At 48.2% G+C, this 17208-nt stretch overlaps 5 protein-coding genes across 5 annotated transcripts; 4 read left to right on the top strand and 1 right to left on the bottom strand.

The window, feature by feature from the left end:
• Positions 1 to 97: 97 nt before the first annotated feature.
• Positions 98 to 2368, top strand: BO87DRAFT_374622 (putative GPI anchored cell wall protein). Its single transcript, XM_025622820.1, has 3 exons — positions 98 to 544; positions 603 to 2019; positions 2072 to 2368. Exons 1-3 carry the CDS (start codon positions 316 to 318, stop codon positions 2097 to 2099), a joined length of 1674 nt encoding a protein of 557 aa, XP_025481734.1. The 5' UTR covers positions 98 to 315; the 3' UTR covers positions 2100 to 2368.
• A 2989-nt stretch (positions 2369 to 5357) lies between these two features.
• Positions 5358 to 10168, bottom strand: BO87DRAFT_354507 (WD40 repeat-like protein). The gene is made up of 3 exons (XM_025621289.1): positions 9585 to 10168; positions 7575 to 9527; positions 5358 to 7517 (listed from the first exon to the last, which is right to left on the bottom strand). The coding sequence occupies exons 1-3, from the start codon at positions 10152 to 10154 to the stop codon at positions 5418 to 5420; spliced, it is 4623 nt and encodes a 1540-aa protein (XP_025481733.1). The 5' UTR covers positions 10155 to 10168; the 3' UTR covers positions 5358 to 5417.
• Positions 10169 to 11271: 1103 nt separating this feature from the next.
• BO87DRAFT_384712 (uncharacterized protein) lies at positions 11272 to 11988 on the top strand (the record flags this gene model as incomplete). Its single annotated transcript, XM_025624695.1, has 3 exons — positions 11272 to 11315; positions 11350 to 11628; positions 11751 to 11988. 3 exons carry the CDS (start codon positions 11272 to 11274, stop codon positions 11986 to 11988), a joined length of 561 nt encoding a protein of 186 aa, XP_025481732.1.
• A 1028-nt stretch (positions 11989 to 13016) lies between these two features.
• BO87DRAFT_235880 (phosphatase PAP2 family protein) lies at positions 13017 to 14945 on the top strand. The gene is made up of 5 exons (XM_025618796.1): positions 13017 to 13218; positions 13282 to 13308; positions 13366 to 13856; positions 13914 to 13925; positions 13985 to 14945. The coding sequence occupies exons 1-5, from the start codon at positions 13154 to 13156 to the stop codon at positions 14713 to 14715; spliced, it is 1326 nt and encodes a 441-aa protein (XP_025481731.1). The 5' UTR covers positions 13017 to 13153; the 3' UTR covers positions 14716 to 14945.
• A 769-nt stretch (positions 14946 to 15714) lies between these two features.
• BO87DRAFT_304143 (uncharacterized protein) lies at positions 15715 to 16375 on the top strand (the record flags this gene model as incomplete). The annotated part of the gene is made up of 2 exons (XM_025619270.1): positions 15715 to 15789; positions 15851 to 16375. The coding sequence occupies 2 exons, from the start codon at positions 15715 to 15717 to the stop codon at positions 16373 to 16375; spliced, it is 600 nt and encodes a 199-aa protein (XP_025481730.1).
• Between the last annotated feature and the right edge of the window lie 833 nt (positions 16376 to 17208).

The raw sequence follows: 17208 nt of genomic DNA, 5'->3' as shown, positions 1-17208 counted from the left end.
GTTTCTTTTCCATGGTCAACTGCCAGTCCAGCAGAAGCAATGCAACTGGCTGAATGTCTGTTTCTATTTTTTTTCGAACTGCTGTGCTGTGGAGGTATGCGTGTTGACTCTGTCCGGTTTACCACCGGCAATTGCCCATGACGTGCCTTTTATGTACCCACTATAGTTTATAAATATTGAGCGTACCCTGGGTTTTTCGGCTTGCTTGTTAGCTTACCCCGGCCAATAACCCTTCCAAAAACAATCTTTATTCTCACATCGCCCCCAATCCGTTCGCTTGCTTTCTAGCTGTCGCCTACTTTCGCTTTTGCAAGTATGAAGAACGTTGCGACCCTTGCAGCCTTCGCTGCTGGGGCTAATGCCCTTGTTGGCCGGAGCGACTCTTGCTGCTTCCACCTGACAGCTTCTGGTGATGCTTCTGGCACCATTGGCCAGCTGGGTGATGGTCAGAACCGCATCGGTGGTGGACTTCCCGCAACCCAGTTCTGCATTGACTCCAACGGTGGCATCACTGACAGCAGCGGACGCGGTTGTGTTGTGACTAGTAAGTTATCCACATATGAATTATACCGGGTATGTTACTAACCACACATCCCTGACAGGCGAGACCACACAGTTCCAGTGTGACTTGGGTAAATCTCCTATGTCGGGTTTCTCCATCACCTCCTCTGGTGAGCTGGAGTACAACGGTGACGCCGATTTTGTTGCCTGCCAAACTGGCGACAACAATGAACTGAACCTTTACACCACTGAGAACTCCTCCGTCACTGGCTGCGAGAACATCAAGTTGACGGCTGATTCCTGCTCGGGCTCGGGTGCTGGCTCTGTTGGCTCCAGTTCTGCTCCGGCTTCGACCCCCGCCCCTCAGTCCAGCCAGCCGGCTCCGGCTCCGTCTTCCAGCGCTCCAGGTGTCCCTGGCGCTGGTGCGTCGACTAGCTGGGTACCCGGTGGCCCTGCCTCCAGTGCTCCGGGAGTTCCTGGCGCTGGCCAATCGACTGGCTGGGTTCCTGGTGGCCCTGCCTCTAGTGCTTCAGTGCCCTACGGTCCTGGTCCCCAGTCGAGCGGCGCCGTGCAGGTGACGACCGTCTATGTGACCGAAACCTACTGTGGCGCTGAGTCTACTCCTGTGGCTTCTGTTCCTGGAGAGACTACTGTCCCGCTGGTTCCCGTTGGACCTGGGTCCTCTGCTCCCGCTGGTTCCCAGCCGGCGCCCTCCGGATCCCCTGCTCCTCAGCCATCCGAGACTCCATCCTCCCCTCAATCGTCCGAGAGCCCTGCTCCTCAGCCTTCGGAGACTCCTTCATACCCCCAGTCCTCGGAGACCCCGGCCCCCCAGCCTTCTGAGACTCCTGCTCCTCAGCCCTCCGGATCTCCGGCTCCTCAGCCTTCTGAAAGCTCTTACCCCGAAACCTCTGGCACTCCCGCCCCTCAGCCTTCCTCCTACCCCCAGACCTCTGGAACTCCTGCTCCCCAGCCGTCTGGCACTCCCTCTTACCCCCAGACCTCCGCGTCTCCCAGCAGCGCTCAGCCTTCTGGCACGGCCACTCAGTCTTCCTCTGCCAGCTGCCCCACTGATCTTTCTGGCGACTATGAGTACCCTCACCTGATCGTCCCGATCAACTCTTCCACTCCTGACACCGCCTATGGTACTCAGTACTTCGGCACCGTCTCCTCCACTGTCTCGACTATCTTCAACTTCGACATCCCCTCTTCGGACTCTGGAAAGACCTGCAGTCTGATCTTCCTGTTCCCTACCAAGGATCAGCTCGAGACCTCCGACTACACTTTCAGCGGAGACGGCAAGGTTGACTTCTCCCAGCTCGAGTCTGCTGCTAGCGAGTCGACGACCTACAACAACGCTCCTGGAGTCAAGCAGGACTACGGCGACTTCACCCTCTCGCCTGGCAACTCTTACCTGATCTCCACTTTCTCTTGCCCGGCTGGCCAGACTGTCAGCTACGAGATGAAGGAGGCTGGTAGCACCTACCTCAACTTCTTTGAGGACTACAACCCCTCTCCGTAAGTGTATCACATGTCATCTTCTGTGAACTACTGCTAACTGAAAATCTAGTCTCGGTCTGTACATCACGGTCTGCTAAGCTCGTCAGACGTAGCGATCGCATCCGGCAACGCGAACATGATTAATGGACCCGTTATGTTCTCTATTTATTGATTTTTATTCCCTTTAGTTTAAGACATGACCATTCCTTCTTTTGATACTTAACCGGGCGCCGGATACGGTCTCTGACCGGAGAAAACATGGATATTGGAAATACAAAATTGGTTATATCAACGATAATTTTTTGTCAGCTAGTAGCGGTGTATAATAAGCTATAGCTCTCGGGTCTATTACATTAATCTATTATGCCTATCAGACATTTGATACGAACTCGCATAGTATTGACTTCATATCCCAAGAGTTCTTTATCTGACCCAATTGCAAACATTCACCCAGCAAGATCCCTGCAAGGGACCATGTCAGATACAAGAAAAAGAAACAGGCGAAGATTACGAAGCACACATGCCGTCCAAACCCATTCTGAGTACCAACAGTAGCCCCGTGATCACTTTCCATTATACATAATATCATCTACTGTAAGTTCACATCGTAGATCCCATCTATTCTTACAAAAACGTGGGCTATGCAGGGTAAGCCGTACTAAGTGGACACGAGACCCCGGCCCACATCATATTATCCATCACTGCTTACCCACCCAGGCAGCACCGTTTTCCTTCGCTTACTGTGCACAATCAATAAAGCATTGTTAGCATAGCACAAATTTGTATGTTATCTTTCGCAATCGGCCCCAATTCAGGGTGTACAAAGGGTTTGCGGTGGGTCTGGTCCCTGTGGAAACTGATCCCTTCGCTACGACGTTATCCGTCAACTCCCGGCTCGAGAGATAAATCTCCACTCCACTTGGTGGATGGTATAGAATCTTTCTGCTGCTTTAAATAGATTTATTGAGGTATCTGAGTAGTAAGAAGAAATTCAGGGAGATTCCCAAGCTAATCAGACCGAGTAGTCGTCATTGAGGTAATTGTCAGTACGAATGATTGCCCTAGAACCAAGATAAGTGAGGCATTGTACATAATAAAGCTTCGTCATATGCTTAGGGTTACTGTGAAGATCGACCATATTAGTACTCTGTGTCACAATTCGTGGATTGTTGTCTGACAAGGGTCTGCTGCATTGAACTAATCTGATGCTCTACACTTCGTGTTAGCATTCGCGTCTTTCTTGGCTGTACGGCCCCGTCAGATCATCTGGAAAGCATGCGCATCGGGCACACGCTGATCTGGAGATCTTCGATGGGGCGGTGCAAGGCTCTGATAGTGAAGAAGTAAGCAGTGCGTCATGTGGAATTGAATCGGTGAAATAGTACTATGGCTTTAGCAAAAGAAAAATACATGCTGCAGGTTGATTGTATCCTTGTGGACCAGTATTATTAGTTGTTCAATTAGTACAATTAGTAACAGATGCTGAATAAAGAGCAGAACCTCATATCAAAATAGCATATACCCTAAAGATGTATAGATATTACTCAACCAAGATTACTCGGTTTCACAGGAGCAAGTGCAACCTCTTCCTCAATATCTCGTATTCCACGTCTCCGTCTATCACGAGATAAACATGCAGCTTTCTCTCGAATCCAACGCTTGATCTTGCACCAGATTGTAGTGGATTGCTGTACTTGAACCTCGGTAAGCTGAGCTTGGAGATTGCTGATTTCCTCGAGTGCCGCGTGAAGATCATTCTGGACTTGTTCTTTCATTTCACAAGCGACTGATAATTCTTTCGTAGTACTCTCCAAGTCTGCTGACACGCTAGCAAGTTGAGAAGTAATAGATTCGATCTGTTCCTGCTTGCCATTTATCTCTTTGCGCATCTCTTCATTGATGTTTCTGATTCTTTCATTGGCGCACCGTACATTTGACAGTTCGGCTGTGATATCGTTCAGCTGTTTCTGCTTGTCATAGACCTCCTTGCGCATCTCTTCATTGGCGTCCTTGAGACTGTTATTGTTGCCTCGCACCTTTGACAGTTCAGCCGTGATCTCGGTTAACTGTCTCATCTTGAGATCGCGCGCACCCTGTAGATCACTAATGGTACATGTGAGTATGCTGTTATTGCCTTGTACATCGGACAATTCGGCCTTGACTTCTCCCAGCAGTTCTTGAAGATGTGCACAGTCCTGTTCTCTTGACATAGCCTCCACCCTCAGACGAACATTCTCTTCGCGCTGAGCCCAACAATTATCCAGAGTATTCTCAAGCCTAGTCTGCAAAGCCCGAAAATCATACAACTTCCCCGCCTCTACCAAATTCCCCGCCTCTATCAACTCCGAGTACTTGCTATCTTCCCCTGGTGGGGGAAATCCGGAAGATTTCTTGATCTCGTCTTGAAGTACCTGGTATAATGGATGCCTCGTCCCCGTCTGCTTTTTATACGGCCAGTACAAATTCTGAAGACTGGCAAGGGTATCATGCCATCCGGACACAACCTCGTGGACCTGGCCACAATGATAGTCGCATAATCCCCGCTCAGCAATGTCTTTCAGCTCGTCGTCTGATATCTCATGTGGCAATTTCCTAGCCAGCTGACTTAACCTTTCCCGGATAATCTGGTAGTCTGAATAGGGGATGTCCCAGCGACAGCGACTATCGTATCTGGAGCGTGCGCGACCAAGACAGAACATTCCTTGATCGTGAGGGCCTTTGGTGATTTGGAGGATGCGGTCTGGGTCCCAGAGTGTGGTGGCCATGGTGGTAGTAGCATTCTCTGTGGGTTGATGGGGTTGTTGAATACTTGGATATGTGGAATAGGGAAGCTCATATATTAAGTCGATCTCTGTTCTCAAGTGCGGGGTGCGAGAAGCATAGCCCGCTGTAGCTGCATGATGCTGCGCCGCCTTTTTGGTTGGATTGTAATCCTTGCTTTGTTGTGGCCAATCGACGCTTGAATGAGGGAGGAGACAGCCTTGTTAAGTTGATGGGTTATCATATCGTTAGCCGCCGTCTATGCTAGAAATATTACAAATGGGAAAAAGACCATTTGGATGTTCATTTAATCCTCAGATATTGTGTTTGGTACAGTCTTTAGGATCCTTTGTGTACGTTTCGAGGAAATTCTTCATTCTGAAAGTTCATATTTTGTGAGTAGATCCATTGGTGCAGGCTATACATGTGACTAGGGTAATGAGGGCTAATCAACGTAGACGTTATGACTATCCGCAAAGATGGACATGTCTTATAAATTTAATATGTGGATAATGATGCTAGTGAGATAAATGCTCGAATTCAACTGAACTGACGATTTCTATACATGTATATGAAGCGAAAATCTTCTCAAATGGCAAACGACGAAAAAAGCAGAACACAAAACCACAGGCATGAATGAATGTAGAGTGAGGTAGTTAGCTCCAAGCCTCCCTAACCTTCTCGGGGCAAATGCCTATAAAAATTACATCACCTGTCAACAGTCCCAAAACAACCGTATTCCCAATAACTTCTTTTGCGCTCCAATATCCCCGATATTCAGGTGGAATCCATACGAGCCTATCTTTTCCGATGCCTATCCAATCATCAGTCACCGATACAATGTTGCCTTGGGACTTTGGATGAATCCTGTATTCATTCAGGTTGGTGTCGAAAAGCCACGAATATCCGTCGCTCTTCCTGGCTCTTTCAAACCATAATGGCCCATTCTCTTCCTCCAAGGTCTGCCGCAAATTGCCATCGGAAACATTCCACACTTGGACTCCGGTGTCAACAGATACCGCCGCCAACAGCTTGCTATCAGGCGAGAACTTTAATTGATTTGTAGAGCAGTCGGTAAAGATATGTTCCTTCATACCTGTCTCCGTATCCCACAGCCTCACCGTTTTATCAAGCATATGACCGGTAGCCAGGAGGTTTCCAGATGATGAGAAAGCTACTGTATAAACATATTCGAAAGATGTTAGACAGTTTGGGGAATCTGTCACATCAGATATGGACGAGCCCTGTCTCTTCGGCTCCACGGTCCACTTGCATGTGCCCGTAACCGCATCCCATAAGCACATTCTGTGATCCCAAATAACCAAAAGCAAGTTCTCATCCGGTGAGAACAACATGCAGTTCGTGATACCAGAACAGTTCGACGATAAGTTATGCTGCAAGGTTCCATTTGATACGTCCCATATCTTAATTGGTCCGTCCATCGAGGACACAGCTAACAGGTGGCCCTTTGGAGAGATGGAGATTCTCAAATCTGCATCTGAGTGACCTTGTAGTACGAGTTGCACCGTGCCCGTGGAAATGTCCCAGAGTCTCACGGTGTTGTCCCTGGAGCTACTAGCCAGAAACGCTCCGGTTGGCGAAGGTTGTACTGTAGTTACTGGCTTTGTATGCCCTTGTGGGGCATGCTGAATTTCACTGCGAGTGATATCCCAGAGTGTCACCTGATAATCAGTTGCGGAAGCCACAATCTTGTTGTCTGGTGAGAATCTGACTAGTTCAACCCTCGTTTTGCGGCTAGTAAAGGTGGATAATATTGGACTGTGACATATGTCCCAGATGGTCAGCTCTTCCTCACAACCTAAAGCCAGCGATCTTCCATCATTAGAAAATCCCACAGCATTAATACAGCAATCATTGGCATGGCAGCGCAGAGTATGGTGTACGGTTCCTTTACAAATATCCCAAAGCTCCAAAGTGCCATTCACTGATCCGGAGGCTAGGAATATCCCATCTGGTGAGACTGCTATTGATTTAATCATTCCGCCGTGGCTTTTGAGTGTATGTCGTAGTTCGGCATTGACAGTATCCCAGAGCTCTATTGTGCCATTCTCCATTGCGCGGACCAGTAAACCACCGTCGCGCGAGAGCTCGGCCAAAAGAAGTTCAGAGGAAGTCTCTTCTTCTTCATACTCCAAGCGTACACTTTGCTGTAGCTCTCCGGATATTGTGCTCCATGTTGTCAATTTTCCGTCAAGGGATGCCGAAACCAATTGCTCATTTGATAAGAACACTATCGCAATAACACCATGTTCTCCTTTCAGGGTATGTCTCAAAGTACCAGAAAGAGAGTCCCACAATAGTATTGTGCCGCTGTGCCAGGATGACCAAGCCACTAATTTTACATCTGGTGAAAAGGTCCACTTACCAACGTCGCGGTCAATAGGGCCTTCAAGCGTATTCCGCGAGTCACCAGTACTGGTTTCCCACAGCCTTAAACTATCATTGTCTATAAAGAGCATCTGTCCATCAGGAGAAAACTCCAAGAAATATACAAATCCAGTTCCGAGTTCGAGTGTTTGTAATTCAGCACCCCAGTACTCAGACACTCTGGGTAGTTGAGAGAAGCATTGTTGGACACAGCGAAAGAATGTGTCTTTGATCGTACACTTTTCTGGTGCAAAAACCAGTGCAGAGGAATACAGCTGCAGCGGAAATTCTTCGGCGATCTGGATATTCTTTAGAATAAATCGTTTTGCATCGTAAAGAAATTTGAATATTTGATCTGAATGTGACGTCTGTATATTGTGAGCATTCAGCAATTCCGGCCCGCGGATCAGGAGGATGACAGTTACCTGTACAATCGAGAGTAACATATTGACACTGCTTATTGCTTCTGGCAGATGCCCTAAGATACTCATTGCTTCTAGCCAGTGAAGAAAATGCTTTTTGAGAAATTCATGTATTTCGTCGTGATCAGAAAGAATCGAAGCTCCCTGATGAATGTGATGAACCCAATATCGGGTAGAGTAGCGAAGCTCTGCTGGAAAACACCCTTCAATATACTCCGTGGTAATATCATCTTTAAATGTTCCATAACTGCGCAGGTCACAGATGTTCTTCCGCAGTCCACGTTCAGAATCCATCATGACTGCAATGCACTTATGAGCCAAATCGTGATGCGTTGACTGCCCTTCCACTGAGAATTTTGTTTTCTCTTTTGTCTCTGGATGAGTTAGGAATTCACGGAAAGAAATATGAAACATTCTGACTGGTTTGTTGTTGTCCTTTGGAATGTTCAGGACTGAATGAAGTGAGTCTAGTCTGATGAGAATTAGGCTCTCTTTCATATTGATCAGCTTTGAAAGCGAAGCAATGGAAAGTGGGCTTTCGAGAGCAGCGATTGTCCCAACAACCTGTCGGAATTGCTTGACCAATTCATTCTGAGCTCGTCTATCCTGTCCTCCGAGGAGTTTGTCTAGGACAGGCAAGTAAGTCTTATCCAAATTAGAGTTGTTGTATTGACGTTTCAATATGTTGTTCAAGCTGTCGTCTGGATCCCATCGGTAATCCTCTAACAAGAGACAGACAGTCGCGCCGAAGATGAATAGCGGCATTGCCATGTCTATCAGAGCCCGAGTCCTGGATTCTCCAGGCCATTGGTCGCTTAAATTTCGCTTCTTTCGAATAATCGATAATCGGTCCTTAAAGAAAATGTCCATATCGCGCTCAATTGTACGACGTTCGATTTCATGGAGAACGACATCTTTGTGCTCGCCCTCTATCTGCCGAAAGCCCTCAAAGATTGGGTGCTCGGGTCGGCTGGTGATGAAAACCTTCACTTGTATGGTTTTCGATTCTTGCACCCGAGGAAGAAGTCGAATGATCGTCTCAATGCTTCGCTCCTCACACTCATCTAGGGCATCGACTACAACGACAAATGATAGGCGCTGTCCATTGCTCAATTCCATACTCAAAAGTGGCCTTAACAACAGATGATCAAATTGTTCCTTAAATGACTTGGAGATTATCGTCAAGTCATTGTCAATGACAGTGGCAATCTTTGTCCTCAATTGGCGAAGGGCGATCATGAATTGCATTGCGATAGTGGTGATGAACCGCAAGGCTTTCCCACGATCACCCTCCCCTCTTTTGAAAAAGAAGCTTGCCCCTAGAAGCTCCCTCTCTTGCAGCTTTCGCGCCACTGTCCGGGAGATTGTTGATTTACCAGTTCCGGCTACACCACTCAACCAAAAAATAGTCTTCCCCTGAGGATCATCGACCCAATCCATGATCTCATCAAGAAGCTCAACTCTTGTACCTTCCAGACATTCGTGGGCCTCATCCATATCGGAATCAAAATTAGCACCTTCAGCTATCGGCAGCTTGGCGAGATCGATCTTCTGGTCAATACCCCGGATACCGTCAAGGATCCGATCAACTCCAAGCAGAATATTATCTGCTTCTTGTTTCCGCTGCATTTCTTGATACATATGTAACCACTTCTCCAGGTGCGTTTTCTCTGTGTCAATCGAGGACTGAATTTCTGTCAGGGGCAGGTTTTCCAGGTCCACCACACTATGCATCAGTCTCTTTCCTGTATTTGAACGATAAATGTTCATTGCCTCCGCTGCATATTTTAGAACAGCGATATAGACCCTCACGATGGCATCCTCAATCTTTTCATTCAACTCAGATCTCTCGTCGCGGTAAAGTTTCTCTACAAAGGCATACCGAGCTAGGATGTCAGTCAAGATGGCAGATGACTGAAACCAAGCCATCTGTTGAACACGATAATTCTGTGTCATCTACCAAGACTATGTTAGGGCAAGTGAGCTTTGTAGAGACAATGATGTCAAACATACCGTCAATCCCAGAGAGACGACTGTCCAGGCACTTGACGCGTGGGCAGTGGGGTCGAATGCCACGATTGCACTGATAATATCCTTGCAGCTCAATGTGGCTGTCAAGATTTTGTTTGCAGCATCCCGAAGTCGTGAGTCTCCTCTTTTCGACATTCTTATTTCGTATTGTGCTTTGACGGTTTGAATTACATGATCTAGTGTTTTGCGTACAGGGGTTGCATCGTCATCGTGATTGTCGCCGTTCTGATCATTTTTCTTCAACGGCGTTATATTCTGGCGCTGCTTCTCATCCAACGTGTTGTATGCCTCTTGCCAGAGATTCCGTTTCTCAGCCTTCCTGTTGAGGTGATGCAAGATGGTGTCCGAGCTCAATTGAACCTGTTTATCCTCTGCTGGCAAGGCATCTGATTTAGGTTTCGGTTGAGCTACTGGCTCCAGCGTCGAACAGGTACCAGAAAGAGCATTAAACGATATTTGTGGTGGAATGTTTGATAGATTCGTGGTTTCCTCCCGAGGCTGTTGTTTGGAGCGCCTCTTTCGAAAGAGATTTCGTAGCTTGGGACAACCCATGGTGCGCGGGGTTCTATGCGTGTTTACTCGAGCGAAAAGCGCCGGTCGGGGGATGAGCAAGCATCTTTAAGCCAACAAAGAATATTTGCTTTTTCTCAGCTCTAGATCTAAGGGCTGAGAGACTAGTAATTTTCCGTTTTTCCGAGTTGTTCCTAGTGCTTTATGTATGAGTTGGCGCCCAACAATAGGGCGAAGTACACGTAAACCCCACCGGGATTCTAACATTTAGTACGCAGCGCTACGGAGTAGGTCGGCACAAACAACGATTGGATCTGCTAGCAGGTACGGAGCTCAACACAATCTGGACAACACCCAAAGGTGGTTCATTCCATGGTCTGACGTATATACTCTCGTATGCCCATACTATCAACATGTCTTGCTGCTGCATATCAAGAGCAGTTGCAGTGAGACAAACAATTACACCCGCCATCTTCAACCGGGTATGAGAAACATCAAGGCTGATGCTGATAGTATTCGCACAAGGGTCACGGCGTACTCTTTCTTAAAGTCGCCAGCTTGCGTTCAGTGGATATGACCATCCCTTTGGACGAACACTGCAAGGACAATTACAGACGGAGACAACTGAGGGCTTCCGTCCAACGGTCAGCAACGAATGGGCGATATCAATTTCATGCGGCTTTTCCCATATCTTTGGTATCTTGAGAATTACCTCCGTGCGGCATTATATCCTTCAGCATCGTCGGACACTCTGTGACGAAGACGTGAACACGATGGATCTTTAAACCAAGGGTTAGCAGCAGTATACTTTGGTGGCTGGAAGGTGTATTGTTGACTGTTTGAAAGAGAGGGAAGGTAGTGAGCCGGTTTGCTAACTCGGCAATAGTATTTAGAAGCCCAGATGAAGTGTCATCCTTTATATCGACTTGATAAGATGTTCTTTATGCTGACCTGCAAAAGAATATCTTAGAGTCGGTCGTACATATGTCCGGTTAAGTCCAGGTGATACGTGCATCGTAACTCCCATTAAATCCATGCCTTCAGGGAGATATAATAGCAGTTAAGTTTAGCTGGCTCCTACTTCAGTACCTCTTCCCCAGATCATCTTACCAAAGTGTTCACGAATATGGTTAGATGTCCACCATGCACACCCTTCACCATGACTGTCATGAAGCCATTGACCTCGATCACTGGTGCCAACCGGTTTAGGGTATGCCACAGCTAAACAGCTTGGCAGCACCGGCAGATACCGTCTCCTCATTGGTGCCCGGACGCAAGAGAAAGCCGAGGAAGCTATCAAGAAACTAGGCAATTCCTCCAACAACTTTGCACCAGTGATACTAGACCTCAACAGCGACGTATCTATCAAAGCTGCTGCCGCCTTCATTCAGGCACGGTTCGGTTCACTCAACATTCTTGTCAATAATGGCGGCGTCAATCAATCATCTGATCCCAACGCCACGCTTCGTGAGACCTACCGCGCAGTGTTCGAGACCACGTCTTTGGGGTGGCTGTTGTAATAGATGCTTCCTTCCTCTTCTCCGTGCTTCCAAGTATCATGATCGGCGCATCATCAACGTGAGCAGCGGCATCGGAGTATAGTGCTAAGGCCTGGGAGCTGCCAGCATTTTGAAGCAGTGAAACCGCCCTCAACATGATCAAAGCGGTGGATGCGGTGCGCCTGCAGAAGGAGAACATTCTCTCAATCGTGGTTTGCCCGGGTCACTGTCGAACCGAATTTGAGGGAGGCAACGGTGTCAAGTCTCCTGAGGAGGGGGCACAGCCGATTGTCCGCGCGGCAACAAAGGGGCCTCCAGAAGAACTGTTCGGAAAGGTTGTGGAAGATGAAGGGTATTTTGTGGAGTTTGGGTGGTAGACGCCGCAGTGATGAAAATTCTGTCATTTGTAGTGTAGTGTAACAGTTTTCAAAGCTAGTACCCATTCAACATTCATTGTATAGAAAGATAAAATGATAGTTAAGTATAGTACTATTTTGCCAGATGATGGCGGTAGTAACACATTATTGTAGTTGACAGTTAACAGTTGAATAGGAGATGTTGTAGAGATGATCTGTACTAATGATGGTATCGTACGAATATATATTTCACTAAACCAAGTACTATCAGTGATTGATGTACTCCGTAGTAGATACTAATTTAAGTCGAGGTCCAACCTAACGGGGCTAATACAAATAGAGTATCAGCCAAGATCACACAGATTTCCCATTCTGGTGTGCCATAGCCCGCGAAGACTAAAAGCTGGCGATTGAAAGGCGATAGGATCGACATCAATACATTACATAAGCATACGATGTGAAAATGACAGAAAGAGCGTTACAGGCTGTCCAGGGGGTCCACCCCTGATATTGTTGTATCATAACAGCGGCCATACCGAGCCAAAGTTAACCGCCCGAGTGTCGATCAAGCAGGGTCTGTTCACTTAACACGGTCCATCATCTGTCAATGACACTCCGTGCCTAATTGCATTCCCGGCCCAGCTACTCGGTAATCAATGACATTTTGCATCTATGATGGTATCTACCGCTATCCTGGCTTCCCTTCAGGCTATGCTATACGACCATCAAGGGTAAATGGCCCATACTGGGGTCTTCCATGGAGACGAGGCAGCCAGCGGTTGACCGAGCCGTGGTCGAGCCGATGTACTCTGGGCGAGTGGGTCGGCAAAAGAGCTGCAGGCAACGAGTATTCAGACTTCCCCCATATTTAGTCGCCCACAGCCCCATGCTTTGTCTCCGTCTCATTCTCATTGGCAGGTCACAAATCAGGGACTCAGCCTTCTCCGAATTCTTTTATTGCTGGCCTTTCGCCGCTGGGCAGATCTCAGTTGACACTTCAGCTGTGGACAGACTCCCTCACGTGCTCCCAATCTCACGCGTACACCGGTCGCATTAGGCTGCTCTATTTCAAGGAAAATAAATGCTTTGAACACTGGCCAGGTTTTTATATATCCGAGCTGTGAACAAGGAGAATTGAGCCCCTCACTTATTGCATTGTGTCTTAAACCAAGTGGATCCTCATCCGATGGACCGTCTACCCGAAAAGCTGCCTTTCTCTAAGCGGCGCCTTAAGCAGCGAGTCATCTTATCGTGAGGATTCAATTCTAAGGGGAGGAAACGCTACTCATCGCTAACATGTGTCGCTCATGGCAGATATATCTTTGACTATGTTATCCTAATGTTAGTTCTACCTGTTGGCGGATCATCGGCGGCATTTGCTAATAATTGCTGCAATAGTGCGTGCATTGGAGGCTTCTACGTTCTTGATTCCATTGAACCATATCATCAGCACTTCTCGTTACGAAACATCTCAATTCAGTACCCATATGCAGTCCACGAGCGGATAACCATTCAGGAAGCCCTCTGTATCTCTGGCCTGGCACCCCTCGTCATCATTATCGTCTATACGCTATTCATCGACGGGCTTTTCTCCCACCACAAGACGCAGCATCCAGTCTCGGGGAAGCGCAAATTCACCGGTCCATATAGATGGAAAGATCGGCTATGGGAGCTCAACTGCGGTATTCTAGGGCTCTTGCTCTCACAAGGGCTGGCCTTTGTCATCACGCAGGTGCTGAAAAATGCTTGTGGAAAGCCTAGGCCTGACTTCATTGACCGGTGCCAGCCCCGCGCAGGAAGTCAGGACGCGATACCCGGACTGTCAAATTCGACTATCTGTACCGGTGAACATGCGCTTATCAAAGACGGCTTCCGGTCATGGCCTTCAGGTTGGACAGCACTTCAAAGATACTTAATTCGTTTCATATGCTAATCCGTTGTTATAGGACATAGTAGCTGTGAGGAACCCACCTGAGTTGTCACAAACGCGTATTGAGAACTAATATAATGATTACAGCGTCGTTTGCCGGGTTATTCTATCTCACGCTTTGGCTTAGTGGCAAGCTGCACATAATGGACAACCGCGGCGAGGCCTGGAAGACACTCTTGGTCATGATACCGTCTCTCGCAGCAACGCTTGTTGCGGTGAGCCGGATTATGGATGCAAGGCATCATCCATTCGACGTCATCACCGGATCGCTCCTAGGTATTATCTGTGCCTGCATCTCGTACCGTCAATATTTCCCTTCCCTCAACGAGCCCTGGAAGAAAGGACGCGCCTATCCCATCCGGACGTGGGGCAGGGATCCCGTGGGTCCTGCCGAGACTGTCCGCCTGGTGGCTACTGATGGAAGCACTGCCGCTCTAAGGAACCCAGAGGAGGAGCGATTGAACGAAGCTCCTCAGTCAAAGACGACCGGAAGTGATGCTGGTAGGCCCTTGTACCTACCGGAATCTAATCCGTACACTACGAACATGTACGGCTACTCAAGACGTGATGAAGACGATAACTGGTCATCCTCTAGTGAGGATGTTGCTGGTGGATATGAGATGCAACCTGGCTATGCCCGGACGCAGAACCCAGCGTTGAACGGACCAACGGCGCGACTCGATGTTGATACGGCGTACCACTCCCAGACCCCACAGGTTGTACTTGGAACCACCAGTACCCACGAAACCTCGGGCGCGCTCCCGACTCATGCGGACAGAGGGCGGGACCTAACAGATATGCCGTATCGGGAAGTCTAAAACCTCAATTTTGGTTGCATGGTTATGGGTGTATTTGCCATTTCATAGACATACTTGGTCGCATTTAGAGATTTGGATAGTGGATCTGGTATGGTACCGAGAGGGCGAAAGTCGACCATATTACTACAATGGGGAGGAGGAGAGACCGCAACAGCTCTCCATCTCACCCTCCTTGCATCAGATATAAATAGTCCTGGTTACTTTCTTGGTCGATCCGGGATGCTGCCGCACAAGAGGCAGAAAGCGTTCCTGAGGGCTAGACCGGCGCTCAACCGTGGCTCGAGCACCTCGTGGGCCGGGCAGCCCCACCCACGGCTCAGCTATGGCAACGGCCCTCCCAAAGGCAAGGATGGCGGTAAACACCGAACAATAATCACCAACGATTGTATGTTGAGAAAAGGAGTGTATACCCTTTGTACTGATTGGCGTAGGACTGTCGATTCTGATGACTCGATCCGACTCATAAAGTAACTGTTGAAACACCTATTGAATCTCGCTGTTTCAGGGTCGGGCAATAGAACCTTGTTTTCACGCTGGGATCCCAGCCACCCCGCCGCCTGAATCGCCCAGCCTCCTCTCTCTTTCTCCGACTCGCATATTCATCCCCGTCCGGTTCCTCTTTCTTTTCTCTTCTGCACCTCATCTCCATACTGCCTTGGGCTGGATGCATCACCTGTACCTTGCTTTCTCTAGCACGTAACGGCTGGGCTCGTGCCTTTGAATTGGGCTGCATCTGATCGGCACCTAACCAGTTCTCCTCTATACGTTGTCCGGCGCAACCACCAGAATCGCTCTCGACACGCTCAGTACGCCAAACACGCTAGATTGTGTCGTGAAAACACCGTCTCATCGGTTAACGTGCCGCGTGTGATGACGTTGTAGTGGTCGCCACGTTCAGCCCAGATTCCTACTCTTATTCACGCTTCTGAGCATCTGCATCATACTACGTTCAATTACACTCCGAGAAGGTCCATTCGCAATCTGCGCATAATCGACAAAATGATTGGCAGTATATTCTTCATCTGCAACCGCATTCTGGAGCTTGTCTTCCTGATTCCGATCATCGGAATGATGGTATGTGCATTCCAACCCTAACCCAATCCCCGGACGGCCATGTCTAACAGCACCGATCTAGGCATACTTCGTCAATGGCTACCTCAATGCGAACCAAATTACCCCTGCCTACATTCTCGTTCTCTTCATCGTCAGCGTCATTGCAGCTTTCTGGTGCCTCGATACCCTGATCCGCTTTTCGACCACCAAGCGCTCCGCCATGTTTGTCGCTTTCATCGATCTCCTCTTCTTTGGTGCTTTCATTGCGGGTGTCTACGAGCTGCGATTTATTGCCGGGGCCAGTTGCTCTCATTGGGATGGTGGCTCGGTGTACATTTCCTTGGGCCCCTTCGGATACTACGGCTACAGGACCGATAACCCGCTGTCCTTCCACATTGACAAGACTTGCGCGATGCTGAAGGCCAGCTTTGCACTGGGGATCATTGAAGTTGTATTCTTCTTCTGGACGGCTATTCTTGCTCTCGCTATCTACAAGCGTCCGGAAGTTGTTGTCAAGGAGACCACTGTCCGTCGCAGGAGTCACAGCAGTCGACGTGGTCACCGGCGCCACAGCAGCTCGGGTCGGCGGCAGCAATATGTGGTATAAAACGATTTGCATACCAAGCAACAGATATGATGGTATGATACGGATTAATGATTGGAATGGATAACGCGAAACGAACGACACACAGAAAAAAAGATGAAACAAACGAAGTAACGAGGGAAGGCATACCGACAGTATGAGTCTTAGCAATCAACCATTGATGATCTGTGATTGTTACTGCTCCATATATGATGATAATGTTTCTATTTGACAAAGTTCCTTGTCCATTTTGTACGGCATTTGATGCTTTCTGACAATGCTATTGTCTTAGCTTTCTCATTTTTGTGGCAATCCCTATAAGATATGTGAGCTATGTTTACGCAAGAACTACTTGCTCGTTAAGTAGACCCCTACATGATCCTCTGGCCATTAATGTGAGGTTGTGATATTGTAAGTTATCTTAGTATGAGAAGATAGCCTAGTAAAATAACAGGTTGATATTCTTTACATACAAGTTTGTAATGGATCCCTCCCACCACCACTTTTGAGCAGGGTCATTACTGCAGAAAGTGAATCCCACTGATCTTCGGACCCGGCCGCTCCCCGCTCTCGATAAGCAGCGCAAAAGTGGGGAAGTTCCGACGTGCTGGTCGGGCTGAACACGCTCAGGCTGTTTTGCAGGTAGCTGTTCTTTCCAGAAGATTTATGTATGCCACGTATCCTTGACCCGAATGCTACTCTTCAATTCAATCATATTCTGCTCTCTCTAGTTGCCAGCAGAGACAAGTTTCAGCGTTGGAGATGGTCCGCGGCTAGCCGTCGGCAAGTTCGTCATCGGTAAGCTCCGATCGATTAGCCTTATCGGCAAAGAGACTAAGTTAGTACTCCTACTCTTT

Source organism: Aspergillus neoniger (assembly GCF_003184625.1).
Source record: "Aspergillus neoniger CBS 115656 unplaced genomic scaffold BO87scaffold_9, whole genome shotgun sequence".
Taxonomy (NCBI): Eukaryota; Fungi; Ascomycota; class Eurotiomycetes; order Eurotiales; family Aspergillaceae; genus Aspergillus; species Aspergillus neoniger.
This window is presented reverse-complemented; position numbering and strand designations above follow the sequence as displayed.